The 20,002-nt window shown below is 44.5% G+C and overlaps 1 protein-coding gene across 1 annotated transcript in view; it reads right to left on the reverse strand.

Annotated features, from left to right (window-relative positions):
• Positions 1-332: 332 nt before the first annotated feature.
• RSU1 (Ras suppressor protein 1) overlaps positions 333-20,002 on the reverse strand; it is a 196,795-nt gene continuing 177,125 nt past the window's right edge. Inside the window, exon 9 of the mRNA XM_043478402.1 lies at positions 333-888. Within this exon, the coding sequence (XP_043334337.1) occupies positions 786-888 (103 nt within the window). The 3' untranslated portion in view covers positions 333-785. The remainder of the gene's footprint in view (positions 889-20,002) is intronic.

Below are 20,002 nucleotides of genomic sequence, written 5' to 3' on the forward strand. Positions count from 1 at the left end.
AGCTCTCGCCGACCAGCCACTGGCAGAAGTCACCATTCCTTCAGCTAAGAAATGCTGCTTTCCAAAATCCCTTGGCAAAATCTTCTAGAGATTTGTTTTTCTGCTTCTTCCTAATTTAGAAACAGTCTTCAAAGAGGAAAAAAAAAAAACAAACCTGACATATCAATGTGAGAAGAAACCAACTCATTTAATTCTGCATTTCTTTCACAGAAAGTTTCAGAATTTATCATCGATGACCAATAAATTGGACAAGATCATTGTGGGGTAAAAGTCAACAAGAACAGGTAGACCCCAAGATTCATTTTTTTTGTTTTAATTCAAGAAACAACGTGTGACACAAATTTAAGATTTTATTAAAATCATTTGTAAATTGACATAATATCTCAGTGGTGAAGGAAAACTTTGAACAAAGCAAAAATAATGAGTTGTGTGAATTAACAGAAGGGTGAACAGTGTTAAGTGTGGCATGTAAATGATTACACGATTTTAATTATTCTTTTCATAATAAGCAACTCTGTGAACATCTATTCAAGAAGTCAAAAGCTGTGCCTCGTATGGAACTTGCAGCTGAATTAAGGCTTTGTTTCCTGCCTTTGGCAATTTTAAGAAAACAAATGGAAATGGTTCGAAGAACTTATAAAAAATCCACCACCTACCGAAAGAATTTAAGGTAAGGTGGTAAGCATTAGAGAGAGAAAAAACAGAGTATTCATTTGTGAGACAGAAAAGAGAGAACAGACGTAATGATGAGAGAAGTGGCCGGAAGTGCAGCTCAGGCTGACCCCTTATTTATTCTTGGCTGTCAGGGGTTTCCGGCTGATCTTTTTCGATTTGTCATTATTTTTCTTTGGCGGTTCTGGGTTTGCCTGCATGTGTCTGCCGTAGAGGCTGAAAAGAGAGAGAAGGGAAACTGTGAGATCCACCTTGTGAACACAAGATACGCTTCTACTGGCAGAGTTTTCATCAACAGATTCATCTCCAGGCATACTGAGGGAGGCTATGAACACTGCAAGGGCATTTTTGTTTCCTCCGGTCATATGCTGAATTTACACATGTGCGCACACACACACACACTCTCTCTCTCCTACTCACTCCACCATGCCATGAAGTCCAATTCTGGACCAGTCTCTTGGAATCGTACACTCTCTGGGCTAAGGAAGAGAGACCCAGGGCTAGGAAAAACATGAGGCTCAGCTTGGCCGCTCCAGACTGACGCTCCACAGGCCGTGAGTGTTGGAGCTGACGGTGACCAAAACTGAGCTGAGCTGAAAAGAAAGGGTGTCCCCTTCGTGCAAAGTGAGCAGCGTGCTGGCCCGAGAGCCCCGGGGCTGGGTGATGCGACAGAGAGTGATGCTGTCCGAGCCTGCGCTAGCTGCTCACCCGTGATGGATGGCACTGGGGTGGCGACCACCCATCAATGCCACATTAATAAGCACCGCTGATTAAATGTTGACGAAGTACCCTACAATCACAGCCACGGCATCCATCGCAGAGCAGAGCTGGCTCTGTGGCTGAGGGGATTGAACCTGATAGCAGATAGTAATTAATCGGTAATTTATGAGTCGTTCTGATTAAACCAAATTAAAAGCCACCCGAAAGTGAAAACAGCTCAACCTTAACTCCCCTTGTTGCTATAACTGTGTCCCTGAGAGAGGCCGGTGGGTGTCTCAGTGCTTCCCTAAGAGACGCAATACCTGACCCCACACTGAACAGGCTGGACACAAACACTGACCTTCCTGTACAAGGCGCCCCGTCTTCTAGGATCCATGTGGGTGATCGACACCCTCTCCTGCACTTGGCATACACTCCTGCTCCCGATGACACTGATGCTGTGGTTGATGGGCTGAGGGACAGACCTGGTGCCCAGAACTGTCCAGTTGACGGGGCGCTTAGGGAAACTTGGACTCTGGGTTTTGACAGGTCATACTGTCGTCTGCTTCTCCAGAGGCTTCCGAGCATCTCCTGAGAAGCAGGATCTACCAACAGTGGTCATGAACTTGGGTCTCTGTTCCCAAGGAGTTTAGAATGCGGAGAGTGGCAGCAGACAGACCTACAAGCTGAAGAATGTTAAGTCCAGCCAGGTGCTGGGAATGTTCTCCAGGTAAGGGGGAGCATCAGGGAGGAACTACATGTCCTCGACGTCATATCAGAGCCTGTAAGTTAGCATTTACCTCCTGTAGAAGTTCCCTTAGAGCAGGAGTCCCCAGCCTCTCAGATCTCATATCTGATGATCTGAGTGGAGCAGCTGTAGTAATAATAATGTGTACCATAAACATAACATGCTTGAATCATCTACCAACCACCATTCCCCTAGCCCCACCGTCCGTGCCAAAACTGTCTTCCATGAAACCGATCCCTGGTGCCAAAAAGGCTGCAGACTGCTGACAGAAGACTCTGAATGGGGTCTAACTGAAAGGAGAGGCAGGCCCAGTCCTGCCTGGCGTCCACAGCAGAAACATCCCCAAGAGAACCTGTCATCCAGGAAAATGGATCTTTAAACCTACACATGCCCCCTCCCTACACTTTTTAAGAAAACTGGAGTATCATTGGTTTACATACTGCATTAGTTTTTGCTGTGTGGCAAAGTGAATCAGCTCCACATACATATGTCCCCTCTCTTGGATTTCTTTCCCATCTAGGCCGCCACAGAGCAGAGTCGAGTCCCCTGCGTTATACAGCAGGTTCCTACTAGCTAGCTATTTTACACATGGTCGTGTATGTCAATCCTAATCTCCCAATTCTTCCCACCCTCCCTTCCCCATGTGGTGTCCATATGTTTGCTCACTGCGTCTGTGTCTCTATTTCTGCTTTGCAAATAGGTTCATCTGTACCATTTTTTTAGATTCCACATACATGCATCACCCCTACACTTTAAAAGGAGAAGCCGGTTCCCGTCAAAGTCTATGCTGTGGACACCTGGCAGTCCTGGATCCAGGCAAACAAACATTGGTTTGGGCAGAAAGGAAGGTTCAGCCAATCTGGCCTTACCACTGTTACCAGTCCCACTCCCAGTGATGTCCCTGTCCTAATCCCCCAGAACTTGCTGTTGTCACCTTACATGACCAAAGGGACTCTGCAGAGGAAATGAGGTTAAGGATCTTGAGGTGGAAAGATGATCTTACAATTTTCTAGGGGGTTCCAAGCTGTGCACCCCTTCCCCCACCCTGCCAGCATCTCTCCTGGATGCACCAGAACAGGGAGAGCAAACTGAGCCGAAGGAGAGTTGTGTGTTACACTCTTGATGAGACAAGCTGATCCTCCATAGCGTCGGCCCCTCTCCTCCTCCTCCCAGGATGCTGCTTTCCTAAAGATCAGCGGCTTAGCGCTAGAGTGGGGTGTGCACAAAGGGGCCTGGGGGGTGGGGCTCTGGTCTCCAAGCTCCTCCCACCTGGCACAAAGCCAAGGTCTGACTGTCCTGAGCATCCACAAAGGCATCTATGGTCTCAGCATCTTCCACTGTAATTTCTTTCTCACAGCTTCAGGGTCTCTCCTCTACTTTCCAAACTCTTATCCCTATACTCATTCTTGCTCGCAGATAACATCCAACTTTAAGGATCACAAAAATCTGTAGATACACAACTCCCTCGTTTGTGAATTTGGAAACCTGGCAAGACTCAGGGGCTGGGAAAGTGGTATCAACAGAAATAAAGAGGTCAGAGGAGGGAGAAGAGATGAAAGACTCAATGAGGGCCTTCTATGCACCACATCCTGAACACGCAGGCATGGAAGGCTTCCTGGACGGAGAGGCGGTGTTGCCGGGCCCTGACAGCGGTCATGAAGCAAAGTCATTTCAGCAGGTGTGCCAAAGCTGCTTGGGGCTCAGCAAGGCTCCTCTATGCAGGAAGGAACTAGAATGTTCCAATCTTTCATCGCCTGCCTTTTTAGACTCAGACCCCACTGTGTGCCTGGCCTTCCTGGGGCTACACAGCAAGCCACTCACTACAAAGGGTTGGAAGGGAGAGTGAAAAGTCTGTTTGCCACTTATGAGCTGTCAGTTCTAGGCACATGATTAGCAAGCCTCATCCCCACCGTGCCTTCGTTTCTTCATCTGTAAAAGAAAAAATGATGCTGTTTTCTCATAGCGTGGCCGTAATGCTGAGGTAAGCCAGGCACCAGGGCATGACATGGGGTTAGAGTGATTAAATAAAGATAATTATATGATTACTTCTCCAGGGTTTTTTCCTCTGAAAAATAACATGGTATTTTCTACCGACACCAAATCGCCAAGCATATATGGAAGAAAGGTTTGGATCCTCTTTGAAGATAGCGGCTCAGGCTAAAGGCACTGTCCCACTTCCTCCATGAGTCACCAGCGGATGACTCTGCCCTGCCCTGCGGGATCCTCTCACTCCTCCAGCTGTGTGCCAGAAGACAGCCGCGTTTCACTCTCATCTGCAGACTGGATCCATCAGAGCGATCATTCCCACCTGGAGATGAGGCTCTGGCCGGGCAGGAAGGACAAGCATCTCAGGGTCCCAAGTCTTGGATTCCCTCAGCTGTTAGTATTAGCCCTGGGGCCTCCATTCAGTAAGTGCAGGGGGCAGAATAATGGCCCCTCAAAATGTCCACATCCTGATCCCAGAGACCTTGGGGTCTGTAACCTTTTATCGCTAAAGGGACTGTGCAGAGCTGATTAAGGACTTGAAAAAATTTTTTATTGGAGTTGCTTTAGAATGTTGTGTTAGTTTCTGCCATATAGCAAACCCAATCAGTCACATGTATACATATATTCCCTCCTTGTTTTTGGATTTCCTTCCCATTTAGGTCACCACAGAGCACTAAGCAGAGTTCCCTGGGCTATACAGTAGGTTCTCATCAGCTATCTATTTTATATGTAGTATCAACAGTGTGGGTCAGTCCCAGTCTCCCAGTTCATCCCATCTTTTCTTCCCCCTTTGCTATCCATGTTTGTTCTCTACAGATTTGTCTCTATTTTTGCTTTGCAAACAGGTTCATAGATGGAGAGATGATCCTGGATTATCTGGGTGGGCCCAACATAATCACAGGGGTCCTCTTAAGAGGGGAGACGGGGGTGCTGGAGGGCCAGAGTCAGGGATGCTCAGATGCTGGCTTTGATGATGGAGGAAGGGACTGCCAGTTGAGGACTGCAGGCAGACTCTAGACCCTAGAAAGGCAAGGAAACACATTCTTGCCTAGAGCCTCCAAAAGATGAAACCCTGCTGACACCTAACTTTCAGACTTCTGACTCCCAGAACTGTGAGATAATATACTTGTTCTGTTTTTGGCTACTAGGTTCGTGTTGATGTTTAGTGGCTAAGTCATGTCTGACTCTTTTGCAACCCCATGTACTATAGCCTGCCAGGCGCCTCTGTCCATGAAATTTCCCAGGCAAGAACACTGGAGTAGGTTGCCCTTTCCTCCTCTAGGGGATCTTCCCAACCCAGGGGTCGAACCCATGCCTCTCGTGTTGGCAGGTGGATTCTTTACCACTGAGTCACCAGCGAAGCCCTTTTTGGCCACTAAGATCATCTTAGTTTGTTATCAGCAGCAACAGGGAACCAATACAGTAACTGAATCTCTTTGGGGCTGTCTGTGAAGGATTTTGCTTAGTTTTAGCTGGAGAAATTTTCTTCTGGGGTAGCAACTCACTGACAAGAAAGGAAAGTTAAAAACTAAGTTGCAGAAAGGCCACAGAAGGAGAATCTCCAAGGAAAAACGTGTGCTGTCTACAAGAAGAGAGGAGGTGGGCAGGCCAACTACCCCTCTCTGCTACAGTGAGACACGATGGGCCTGGATCCCTCTATGCGCTGAAGCTGATAGTCATGGTCCATGTTTGAAATGCATCCAGAATTTAATTTACAGAGGGGACAGTGACCAGATGGGCAGGTCAATGCCTTGGAAAGAAGTTCTATCACATGCAGTTACGTGCAGGGCCACATGGGGAAGCACCAGGTTGACTGGGAGGCAGAGGAGCCCCGGGGAGAGCAAAGCCCAGAGTCTTTATGGGTGGTTTCACAGGAAGGAATGGGCGAAACAGGGTAGGTGAAGAATTTGTTTAAAATCTCAGAGCCTAGAGCTAAAGAAGTGATCTCCAGTTGCCCAGTACCTGGATCAGGGGGAATATTGGCTTGGTGCATCAGAGTTAGAGAAAAGAAGTGGTTAGGATTGGGGCTTGGGGTTGGTTGGCTTGGATATGAAAGGCATGCTAACAGATGAACTGTTTGCTCCTCTGGGAATGAGCTCACTTGGGAGGGACAGTCTCCCCTCACCAGCATCATTATAGGAAGTGAAAAACAGGATTGATCTATACAACCTGCAGCCTTCAGGATGGATTTCTGTCCTCCTGACCATTCTGTACTCTCCTCTCATTATGTAACTTCCACCTCCTTGATCTTTGAAGATTTCAACTAACCCTTGGATCCTGGCACAAGATGCTTCTTGATGAGCACATCCCCTCAGTGATCTGCTCAGGTGGTACCCATCATCTAGTCCTACAAGAGCCCTGGCTCACTGCACGGAGGATTCTGGAGAACAGTCCTGGGGTTTCAAGCATCTGCATTCCCGAACCCTGTTTGCTCCAAAGGACGTGTGACATTGAGCAGGTGACTAACTTGCCACAGTCTGATGTCTTCATCTGCAAAATGATGAAAACTGCTATCCTGAAGGGCTTGTGGGGGAGATTAAATCAGACACGGACAGGGGCTGTGTGCAGGCACAGAACAGGTGTTCCAGGGCAACAGCTGCCACCTTTAACCTCTCGTGAAGGCCTAAGACCCAGGCTAAGCCGGCCAATTCCTCCTGCTTCCCAGACACTGCCTCTGAGCACAGCTAGGAGTTCAGCTTTGCCATCATGAGCTTGGGGGGCAGACTCTACCTCGGGAAGGTTTCCAGGGGCACTGAAATCTGGTCATGCTGGTGTGAGAAACTGACAAGGGAGCCTGGCTCCCTGTCACGGATGGGGCTGCAGCCACCAGTGGTGAAGTGATCAGTTCAGAATATGGAGTGAACCTGTGGCACAGAGTCTTGGAAAATCATCTCTCCTCTGAAAGCTGAGGTCTACAGAGGATGACTGGGAGCAGTTCATGGAAGGAGAAAAATCAACAGAGAACCAGTTAAAGTGACAGGAAAGGATGAATTACGCTCAGGAGTCTGATGAACAGACTTCTGACGGTGAAGAGAATCCTCAAAGGTGAGATGCCTATGGATGACCTGTGCTGTGGGTGATGAGCGAGGCGGCATCACTTAGCTCATGAGGGCTCTCGTCTGGTCCCTGTGGGAGCAGCCCCTGACCACAGCAGCTAGCTGTCTGTAGAACCCCGGCCGAATATCAGCTCTGGAGGATTCATCATGAAATGATGCCGTGAACAGTAGAGGTCACCAGCCTGGTCACTTGAGAGGCATCGTGTTAAAGTTGTCTGCACACTGGCTCCCGACACTCCACACAACTCAACACCCCTGCCTGGTGACATCTAAGACGGCACAGCAAACAATTCCAGCCCATGAGAATGAGAATACATTTATTTCTCAGCAAACATTACATTGAGTAGTAGTCTGATATGCATGCTCTTCTATTATTGGTGGGTATATTTATTTAACATGGGCATATTCATTTTGTGAAAAAAAAAATCATTTGAGTTTTGCTGTTTCTGTTCAATCCAAGGGTCTCGTGCAGACCCTCACACCCCTTCATGGTTGCAGCAATGACCACCACTGGGGGCCGCATTTTTCCTTCTTGAGAAGTCTCCTCCCCTGGCTCCAATGCACTATCCTTGTTCTTATTTTTCCCCTGGACAATTATTACATCCTCCTCTACCATAGAGATTCTCGGTCTGTGGTAAGGGAGGATCTGAAGCTCCAAGCAAAGTTATATGTGCCTTTTTTCACCTGAAAGTGAACACAGCTTTCATCGGCTTCTCAAAAGGTCCATGACTCAATGGATTAATAAGATGCTTCATGGTACTTATTCTTATTTCTATCATCCTATGATTTTATTCATTCTCCTTTTCTTCTACCCTAAAATATGGCCATTAGATTAGTGTTTAACTGGTTCCTTCTTGGTCTCCCTTTTTTTGGCCATGCTGTGCAACTTATGGGATCTCAGATCTCCAACCTGAGATTGAACCCAGGCCCCACAGTGAAAACACCAAGTCCCAATCACTGGACCACCAGAGAATCCCCCCTTCCTGATCTCCTTGATAACAGTTCCTTCCTTCCTTCAAGTGTCCTACACACAACTGACAGAATTCTCTCTCCTTGGTTTATGCATGGAAAGCAGCGTCCACTACCCACTGGATCAGGTACCCAGCCCAGTATGTGACAGAGTGTCCACTGAACATGCCACGTAATGCCTACCCAGCCAAATTTCCTCTCTCTCTGTTCACTAACAGACCAAATACAGAAACGCTGATCTAGAGAAAGGCAATGTAGAGTGTAGGAAAGGTAGGCTGAGTGTTAGCTTTGCCACCTATTAGCTCAGTAACCTTACAGTCTGTTATCATTCTGGAATCTCTGCTTATCTTTATTGAAAACTGGAAATATCTGAATACTGCCTACACCTTGCAGTTGATTTGAAAAAAATTTTGAGTGCTACACCCATCTAAGGCCTTTGTCAGCCAGGATTCCTTCTGGCCTCAGTTTTTGGCTGATTTGTGTTACTACTGCCTGAAATGCCCGCCCCCATCCTTTCTACAACTCAGATCTCATCCACATATTCAGGCTTTTCACAGCTTTCTCTGCTCTGCCCCCTGTCCAATTTCTGCCTTCACAAAATACTGTGGTGTTTATTGAGATTTCATCACTAAGTCCTTCAGAATAGACAAAGTACTTTCTGCTCTTGTCTGTTATTTCCAAGTACTAAAAGAGTGCCTTGATCAGGACACATGGTAAATATGGTTACCATGCAGTCAGCATTCACTACCGCAACTATCCAAGAAAGAAGGGGCTTTCATTATTTTCATTTTCCAAATGAGGAAACTAAGGATTAGAAAAAGGTGCAGATCACCCCCAGGTAATGACTCCAGAGTTCAAATTTTCTAGGAATTAAGTATATGGGCTTTCCTGGTGGCTCAGTGGTAAAGACTCTGTCTGCAATGCAAGAGACACGGGTTTGATCCCTGGGTCAGAAAGAGTCCCTTAAGAAGGGGATGGCAACCCACTCCAGTATTCTTGCCTGGGAAATCTCATGGACAAAGGAGCCTGCGGGACCGCAGTCAATGGGGTTGCAAGAGTTGGACATGACTTAGCAACTAAACCACCAACCATCACCACCACCATCTTTCTGGATTTCTCAGTTTTGTCCTCTTCATCAGCCTACCATTTTCTCAAGGGTGGGGACAGCAGACTTCACCTCTTTTGTATTCTACATACACAAGGCACTGCTGGAAGCACATTGTGTGCTATGTAAATATTATGTTTCAGAATGCCAGGTATACGAGAGGTACAATATGCTGTGCTTAAGTCGTTTGCTCCTGTCATATGCCTCCCTCCTGTTGTTTTGGGTGTTTCCATGGAAAGTCCTTATACAGACCAAGAAAAGAACCAATTTGAAAAATCTCAGTATATGGCCAGTGACAATAATGGAGAGAAATCATTTTGTGTCTAATCTGTAATCTTATGGTAGGATGCTAAATTTACAATCTCCGCAAATAAATCTGTGGACAAAGTGTGAAGCCCAGATTATTAATAAGCATTTGCCATATCTTTATTTATCCTATCTAGCAGCTTCTGAGGGGTTGGTGACAGAACCTTAGCACTTAAATTGCTGAGTCTTAAAGAAAAAAAGGGAACAGTTACCATATTCCCATGAGAAGTCTCATTAATTCAAAAGGCAATGATTTTTTGAGATCAAACCTCCAAGAGATGGTTCCATGAAATTCACTAGCACCAGGAGGTGTCTTCTACATTCTCCCTTATAACCCTCACTGCTCTCTGCCCCCAACATACAGTGTAAAAAGAAATTATCAACATACATGTGTGCAAACAGCATCTGTATAAATAGGAAAGAAGAATCTGTAGCTGGCTTAGGACAGATACTAAACTACACACACAAAAAAAAACAAAATGCAAGGCAGATTTTAAAAATACCCCATACATTCTAGACTAACTATCTGCCCCACTGGAGGAGAGAAATGAGGATTCTGGCAGAACAAAACTAACAATCTCATGCACAAAAGATGCTCATTAAACTTCATCATCCTGTCTATTCTAATGATGCTTTTACTTAATAAAAATTCCCCAAGCAGTTGCAAGGATATTAGGCAAGGTCTTTGGTTATGTATCAGAGGTCTGAGCTGTCACCAGCAAGCATGCAGTTCGGGGGGTAAGGCTCCCTGGGGAAGGAGCAAATACAGCTTTCACAGAATACATGCAGAGAAAAATCAATAACTGCAACTTGCTTCCCTGCTTAAGCATTTAAGAGAATAGGTAATCCTTTTAAATTAAACTGCAAAGTGCTAAATGTTGCAATTTCCAGAATAAACTAAAAAACAAAGGAAAACAGGAGGAAGAGCATTTTTGTAAGTTTTCTAAGCAAGCTACTTCCTTAATAGACTTCAGACCTGGAGTATTGGAGAATATTTTTTATGAAAAGAATTATTTAGCGATACTGTTACATTGAGGCTGCAGAGGTGTCAATGTGTTGGTTATACACAAACCTATTTATAGACACAAGCAAGGAAGTGACAAGCATTTCTTTATTTTGTTGTTGTTTTCTATTTTTTGACCATGCCACGTGGTATAGCATGTAGGACCTTAGTTCCCTGACCAGTGATCGAACCTCTGACCCCTGCAATAGAAGTCCATTAATCAATGGACTGCCAGGGATGTCGCAAGAAATTATTTCTATTACATGCATGTAATACCACCAAAAATTATTCCTAAGAAAACATTACTATTAAAATTAACTATCTTGATAAGCATATGTGTAACTGATTTACCTTGCTATACACCTGAAACTAAGACAGCTCTGTAAATCAACTATCAGTTAAGTTCTGTTCAGTCGCTCAGTCGTGTCTGGCTCTTTGCAACCCCATGAACCACAGCACGCCAGGCCTCCCTGTCCATCACCAACTCCTGGAGTTTACTCAAACTCATGTCCATTGAGTTGGTGATGCCATCCAGCCATCTCATCCTCTGTCATCCCCTTCTCCTCCTGCCCCAATCCCTCCCAGCATCAGGGTCTTTTCCAATGAGTCAACTCTTCGCATGAGGTGGCCAAAGTATTGGAGTTTCAGCTTCAGCATCAGTCCTTCCAACGAACACCCAGGACTGATCTCCTTTAGGATGGACTGGTTGGATCTCCTTATAGTCCAACACAAATTAAAAAAAAAAAAAAATTCACTAACTAGAATCTGGCTCTCAAAAGCTAAACAGTAATTATCTAATAGATCCCTTAACATGGACAGCTAGATGTTAATTCTATATAATCACAAATTATTGCTTCTGTTCACATTGTACAACCCATTTTAAATTTCATGTCCACTCAATACAGAGTTGGCTGGAGAGATATGAGAGTCGATGCAAGAATGAGGTGTGACCCCAAAACTTAAAGGCAGAAAGGTTGCCCTCTATGTGTTAAATGATCACGTCAACACAAATGAACCAAAGCAGGAACTCAGAAAGTCTCCCCAAGTAATACCAGCACAACTCAGGCCAGCAAGATTTGATCAGAAGCCAGCCAAATGAATGAAGAAAGCTGGAGAGAGACCCTGTGCATCAGAAGCATGGTGGTGTCCATCAGCAGCTCCAAGAGTGGGGTAGACGCAGGCAGTGGGCGTCGGTGGGACCCAGCTGGGAGTTCTGTGGGCACCTTGATAAGGCAATGTCTGCAAGTGCAGGAAGAGAAATAAACATGGTGCCACTGCAACCCTTCCAAGGCTTCATGGTACAGCTGGGGCCACCTCCCTGCCTTCTGCCATGACCCTGCACGCTCCCAATCTCCAGCACATGGGCAAACAAATTAGGCCTCTGCCCACTTCTGAGGTCCGTACTTCTATCCCCTCTGTCCAGCATGCTTTTCTCCAGGCCTCCCTAAGATCGGCATCGTACTGTCCCTGTTGCACAGGTTAGGGAAAGGACAGGTTAGGGAAAGAACTTCAATAACTTTGGTGTCAAAACAATTCAGTCTCAACCCTCCCTCTTTACTCTGGGTGCAGACACTGGTTCATACACGAGCATGTGGCCAACCTATGCCAACCACAGAAAGACCCAAGATCTTAGCTCAAGCTATTGGGAAGAAGAGCCCTTTCTTTTGAGTTGAATTAGGAGCCTAGATCAGCTGCTGGCCATGGTGGCGTCTGAGAAGAGAGCTTGCCTGGGAAAGAAATCAGCAGGCAAAGCAGAACTGAAAGATGGAGGGAAACGGAGTCCAGAGACATTGAGCCCTTGCTCACGTCATGTCTTAAAAAACCTACTTACGTACTGCTGGATTATTAGTAATATAAATTTCTTCTAACGCTTTGTGTTTGTTGCATTCCAAGGAACACTGAGCCCTGAATGACAGACACATCACTCTGATCTACTTCAAATGTGAGTTCCTAAGAGACTTTTTTGCCCGCATTCTGTCTTTAACCACATTCGTTTCCTTCATACCACAGTCACGATATAATTATTTTGATTATTATTAATTGATTTTTGTTTGCCACCTCCTTTAATGGAAGATTAACTCCAAGAGGACGGGAATCTTGTCTGTCTTCATTAGTATCCCCTCTGACCGGTGCACCACGGGCACACTATGATTGTTTGCTGATTGACTGAAGGAAAGCACACACCACTGCACTTACTAGGATTACTGAAATATCCAACTACCTGAGTCTCTTAACCAGCCGGATCATCAGTGCCTCTGAGGCAGGAGGTGTCTTAATCCTTTTATTTCTCCAGCGTTGGCCACACTAGTCACCACATAAACATCTACTGGTGGACTGAAAGAATATATTTTTAAAAAATATTCTTAATTGTAGGATAATTACTTTATAACACTGTGATGGCTTCTGCCATACAACAATATGGAATGCCATAGATATATGTATGACCCCTCCCTATTAAATCCCCCTCCCTCCCCATCCCACTCCTCTAAGGTGGTCACAGAGCACCAGCTTTGAGTTCCCTGCATCACACAGCAGACTCCCACTGGCTATCTGTTTTACATAAGGCAATGTGACTGTTCCAATGCTGTTCTCTCAAATCATCCCACCCTCTCCTTCCCCTACAGTGTCCAAAAACTTGTCGTTCCTGTCTGTGTCTCCTCTGCTGCCCTGCAGGTAGGCTCATCAGTACTGCCCCGAAAGAGTATCTGAGCTGAGGAACATTTCCTGATTCATTCCTTAATTCCATACTCATCAAGTGATGATAGACATGTTTCCCATACAGAGGTGTTCACTGAGAAAACACGTGCTGTGCACGCCAAGGCAAGTCTTCTAGTCTTTAGGGGCAGATCTCCTCTGTTACAGAATTCCGGGCCCCTACGTAAGTTTCTTCTGTTGTTTCCCCCAGTCTCTGTGGGGTTTCTGAGGCTTGGAGAGGAGAGTGAGGTGCAGTAAGTGCATCATGGCGCCATTTTGTGAAGCTGCTTGGGAGCCATCCATTCTTCTCTTGTGGAGATTCTCTTTTTAAAAAATTTTTTAAAGGTTTTTTTTTTTTTTTTGCTGTGGACCATTTTTTAAAGCCTTTATTGGATTGTTGTAACACTGCTTCTGTTGTTTATGCCCTGTTTTTTTTTGGCCATGAGGCATATGGGATCTTAGCTACCCAACCAGGAACTGAACCTGCAGCCCCTGCATTAGAAGGCGAAGTTTTAACCACTGGACCACAAGGGAAGTCCTGGAGGGTCCCTCTCAAAATACTGTGTGACCAGGGGTTTTCATTCAATTCCTTTACAGCACAGTTTTACTGAATATTAACCATCATTTGATATTAGCAAGAATTAGCTGAGTGCTGGAATAGCTTAACACAGAGAATTAAGTCAAAATGGACATTATAAAAACGCTGGGGATTTCTTCCTTTCCTTCAGACAAATTAAACATCAGAATGAATTTTTATTATCATGGAAAGATGGAAGTTTTTCAAGCTACACATGGTTCCTTCAGGAAAGGCTCGGTGTTCACGACCTTTTAAGTTATTAAGCTAGTGATTGTAACAGCCAAACGCAGGCAGCACACGCTATACACCAGCATTTCCACAGGAAGCTTCTGCGGCATTTTCTGTATTAACTCATTTAAGCCTGAACAAAAGACATCACGGAGGGCTGCACAGCTGTCCTGGGGGTCTAGACATAAATGACGCTGCAACTGGAATACCAGTGTCCAAACAGCGAAGCTTCCGCCGGGTCTTTGTTTCTCAGACACAGGCCAACGGTAAAGCGTATCTACAGGTATTATTACTCATCCTCCTCTTCCTCTCGGTGGCTACTAATGTGGACTCCCTGCTTCCAGGGCCCTCCTCCCCTCTCAGCCCCGATGACCGGATGATGCGACACTGGCAGGTGACTCAAGGCCAGGTCAACAGAGAGCGAGCCATCTCTAAGTGCTAGTCTATTCAGGGTTCAGAGTGCATGGCAGATAATACCGACTCAGGAGGCAGAAGGCTTTGGAGTTAATCCATTGACTAAGGTAATCTGTGTTTTCCTACATAGGAAATGGCGCATTTGTATTTAAACAGGGGTGGGAGCCATCTAATATATGCACTGCCACCCTCCTGCCCTTCACCTTGCACACCGACTGAGCATTCACTCAGAATGCATCCAGAACCAACCTAGATCAAACCCTACGGGCAATGGCTGCAACCTGGTCACAGCTGGGCATCTGAATGGAACCTGCACGTTGTATGTATGAAACTTGTATAGGACTCTGCTTACATTAAAACTCATTTACCCTTCGGAAAAACCACATTCAATGAAACCTATCTCCAAGGTTCCTCTTACGTTCAGGTTACATTACAGCATGGTGCCTGAGATTCTAGGCAGCACTGTATCATCTGCCTCTCCTCCATGTCCACTAGATGGTCTGTGAGGTTATGTTCCACTTACACAGCAAAGAGAGTAAAAAAAAAAAAAAGAAATCACCTTAGAAGTCAAAACCAGAAAGCGTGCATCTACCTACAGATGGATGCAGCCATGAGGCTCCTGCCAGGTGGACTTCAGGAAGCAGCAGCTACAAGTCAGTTCTGGTCACTGTCTCCTGTCGCTTCTTCCCTCATCTAAGCTGGGCTGTCTCTGAAGTGCCAAGCCCTGCCACCCCTGGAACATGGCAGGTCAAGTTGACTGTGCTTTCCCTCCATTCCTGATTGCAATATTTTAACTAGTGGCCAGAGGTCGGCAGTAGAGGAGAAGCCAGGCTTTTGCGGCAAAGAAACAAAACAAATTACGTGTATTCACACATATATGTGGAATCTAGGACAATGGTACAGGTGATCTTATTTGCAAAGCAGAAGGAAGACAGATGTAGGGAACAAACCTATGGATACCAAGGGGAAATGGTGGGTAGGATAAATTGGTAGACTGGAATTGACATGTATACACTATGGATAGACTATGTATAAAGTAGTTAACTAGTGAGAACCTACTGAATAGCACGGGGAAGGCTGCTCAATTCTATGTGGGGACCTAAGTGGGAGGGAAATCCCAAAAAAAGGGATATATGTAAACGTACAGCGGATTCACTTTGCTGTACAGTAGAAAATAACACAACATTGTAAAGCAACCATATTCCAATGAAAACAAATAAAAAACTAGAGTGGATATATGTATATGGATAACTGATTCATTTTGCTATACATCTGAAACTAATACATCACTATAAATCAACTACATTCCAATAAAATTTTTTTTAAGATATAGGAAATCAACAAAAACCCCAAAATGGTGCTTGGGAATTAGCCCAACAACTGGGGAAGAGAATAATGGAGAAAAACATCTAAGAGAGCTCAAGAACAGAAGAGCCTTTGGATCCCCATCTTCCTTGAGTTTTGAGTTCTGCAGCAAAAATATACTCCAAAAAGGAATGGAAGATTAAAAAAAAATAATTGTAGCTTTGATATACTCAGCAGATTTAATACATGTCATCTAGTTCCTCCTAGTTTTTTTTTTTAATCAGATTTTTAAGAGTTTCAGAGAAATTTATGGTCATCAAGTGCAAAAAGGTTAAAAATTAAGATGTCTGTGGCTTCTGCTGGATGTTAAAAATGGTCTACCGGAGAATTCTGTGCATCAGCCATGAATCTGGGTGGGGGTCCTGGGAATTTGGGGGGCGGCGAGGACTCTCCCCTGGGGCTCCAGCTTTAGTTGCCTGATGGCCCCATTGGGCCCTGAAGTCTCAGAGTAAAACCGTGGCTGTGGGTGGAGAGAGAAGAGCTTGTCACAACAGACCTTTTCATCCAAGAATCGCAAGTGTTTCATCTAGGAATCGCACCCGGCAAACACTCCTGGAAGGTGTTAGTGCTAAGCACAGGCGGTGGAAGTGAGGCGGAAGTAGAAGTGTGAGGTGGAGGTGCCAGAGGCCCGGGGTTTCTGCAAAATCCAGCCTGGTGCTGCTCTTTTGTCAGTTTCTGGTACAGGCAGACCCTGCTGTACTGGGCTTCACAGAAATTGCCTTTTTTATAATTTGAAGATCTGCAGCAACCCCACGTAGAGCAAGTCTACTAGTGCCATTTTCCCAATAGCGTTATTTATTTTTTAATTTTTAGTTTTTTTGGCCATGCTGTGTGGCGTGTGAGATCTTAGTTCCCCAACCAGGGATTGAACCTGTGCCCCCTGCTTTGGAAGTGCAGAGACCTAACTATTGGACTGCCTGGGAAAAGTGAAAGCATTAGTTACGGACTGTAGACCACCAGGCTCCTCTGTCCATGGGATTCTCCAGGCAAGAATACTGGAGTGAGTTGCCATTCCCTTATCCAGGGGGTCTTCCTAACTCAGGAATCGAACCCAGGTCTCCTGCATTACAGGTGGTTTCTTTATATATATATAAATATATATATATTTAACCATAATGTTATCACACACTTCACAATGTCAACATGACTTTTATATGCACTGGGAAACCAAACATCATGGGACTCACTTTATTTAGATATTTGCTTTATTGTGGGGTACAATGTGGTCATGATGTGGCCACGTGATGACACCTGGGATCACAAAGGAAACACGTACTCAACAGTTATTTCAAATATTAGAAAACAATATTCCATTACAAATGACTCGAACTGACCTATCTTGGCATGGAAAAATACTCCTCCCTGAAGAGCTGTTAATCAAGAAGATTTCTGCCTGACATATATTGCCTGGAATGGTAAAAACAAGCCCCTCTTAGTCAGCCTACTGAATACCTACAGTGAGTTCATTTTTCCTCTCATAAATATTTCAGAAAGCTATTTTTAAAGTCTTATTTTTAAACACATATTAGTCCTTCCAATTTGTGGAGACATATTCTCTACTTTCACGTATGTACAGCATAGCTTGGTCCAAAACAGGAGATTCACAAAGGTAACTTTAAATTTTCTAGGAGCCACATTAAAAAAGGAAAAAGGAATAGATGAAATCAAGTTTAGGAATATATTTAATTTAACCCAATAGATCCAAAATATGATCATTTCAATGGGTAATCTGTATCAACATGGTAAATGATCTATTTTATTCCCAATCTAAGGATAAATGATTTAGTAAGTATATCATATAAATTTAATGATTTCTTTTTTGGTTCTAAGTGTCTTTGAAATCTGGTGAGTATTTGAAAACCCTGATAGCATATCCCAACCAGACAAGCTATAGTTCAAGGGCTCAAGAGTCACATGTTATTAGCAGCTACCATGCTGCAGAACACAGATAGAGACCATTTGAAAATGGTGCAATCGAGCCATCTTTTGTACTTAGATGAAAGACATTTTGAAAGCTGATGGACCCTTTCTTGACACATGGTTAGTTTTAATGTTTTTAGAAAAGCAAGGATGGAAATATGTACATATGCTTTATAAATATACATAAAAGTGTATACATACATATTTTTAAGAGTCATTCCATTTACCTAGAGGGTGTTCCAGTATGTCTGTGTGTAGTATTTTTGAGTATGAGCCTGGAAAGGTCACCAGGCTGACAAACAGAACTCCTAAAGCCCGTGAACTTGGTGAGGGCAAAGTATAGTCAGTCCCCTTCTTTCCCAATGCAAGAAAACATAAAAACAACAGTAAGGGCCAAAGAAACTCAGCAAGCAGCTGGGGACAGGCAACCAAGCAGATCTTCACTAAAAGGGGCTCAAGCAGCAGCAACAGCTCTAGACCATGTGCGTTCAGGAGTTTTGCTGCATCCCAGGCAAGCCTGACTTCCTCACTGAGCTGTGTTCCATTCATCCATTTATCTGCCCCACCACATGGCATGCATGCAGGATCCTAGCTCCCCAACCAGGGGTCAAATCTGTTCCCTTGTAGTGGAAGCACAAAGTCCTAACCACTGGTCCACCAGGGAAGTTCAGCTGTACTCTTCCAACATTTTTTTTTTTTTTGTATTAGGGTATTGACAGTTTCAGGTGAATACTGAACGGACTCAGCCATACACATACAAGTATCCATCCTTCCCCAGACTCCTCTCCCATTCAGGCTGCCACTAACTTTGAGCAGAGTTCCCTATGCTACACAGTAGGTCCTTTAACCAATTTAAAATTGGTTATCTGCTTTTTTTTTGGGGGGGGTTAACATTTTTTTTTCCCTGATTATTTTTATTAGTTGGAGGCTAATTACTTTACAATATTGTAGTGGTTTTTGCCATACATTGACATGAATCAGCCATGGATTTACATGTGTTCCCTATCCTGAACCCCCCTCCTACCTCCCTCCCCATCCCATCCCTCTGGGTCATCCCGGTACACTAGCCCCGAGCACTTGTCTCATGCATCCAACCTGGACTGGCGATCTGTTTCACACTTGATAATATACATGTTTTGATGCTGTTCTCTCAGATCATCCCACCCTTGCCTTCTCCCATTGAGTCCAAAGTCTGTTCTATAATCTGTGTCTTGCATATAGGGGTATCGTTACCATCTTTCTAAATTCCATATATATGCGCTAGTATACTGTATTGGTGTTTATCTTTCTGGCTTACTTCACTCTGTATAATGGGCTCCAGTTTTATCCATCTCATTAGAACTGATTCAAATGTATTCTTTTTAATGGTTGAGTAATATTCCATTGTGTATATGTACCAAAACTTTCTTATCCATTCGTCGGCTGATGGGCATCTAGGTTGCTTCCCCTGGTTATCCCTTTTAAATATAGTTGTGTGCATATGTCTATCCCTTCACCCCTCACCCCCGCTGCTTTCCCCTCATGACCCCCTGTGGCGAGCTTCTGTAGACCAAGCAGCCACCCCCGACCCCCTGGCCCACAGGTGGGGGTGGGGCCCAGGAGACAGAGCAGGGTGAAGGACCAGAGTCTGAATTTAGTATTTGCCACTGAAAAAGAAGTGTACTGAGTGAAGTAAGTCAGAGAAGGAGAAATATCATTTGACTTCCCTTATATGTGGAATCTAAAAAGAAATGATACACATGAACTTACTTACAAAACAGAAAGAGACTCACAGACTTAGACAAAGAACTTATGGTTTCTGGGGGGAAAGGACAGGGAGTTTGGGATGGACATGTACATGCTGCTATATTTAAAATGGATAACCAACAGGTCCTACTGTATATAGCATATGGAACTCTGATCAATGTTACCTGGCAGCTTGGATGGGAGGGGAGTTTGGGGGAGAATGGATACATGTATATGGATGGCTGAGTCCCACAGCTATTCGCCTGAAACTAATTGTTAATCAGCTACACCCCAACACAAATTAAAAAATTTAAAATAATAAAAAAAAAAAGAGGGTTAAAAAAATAACTGGAAGCTGGGTAATCTTGGAGAGCTTAACTTCTCTGAGCATGCTTTCTTATCTAGAAAATGGGATGGATGATAATAATAGTACATAGCTCATAGGGTCCTTAGGAGGATGAAATAACCCGAAGTGCTTAGCAGGTACCCAACAGGTGCTTATTCAACAAGACTTTTACATACAATGTGCTCTGAA

This window comes from Cervus canadensis, chromosome 10 (genome assembly GCF_019320065.1).
Source record: "Cervus canadensis isolate Bull #8, Minnesota chromosome 10, ASM1932006v1, whole genome shotgun sequence".
Taxonomy (NCBI): Eukaryota; Metazoa; Chordata; class Mammalia; order Artiodactyla; family Cervidae; genus Cervus; species Cervus canadensis.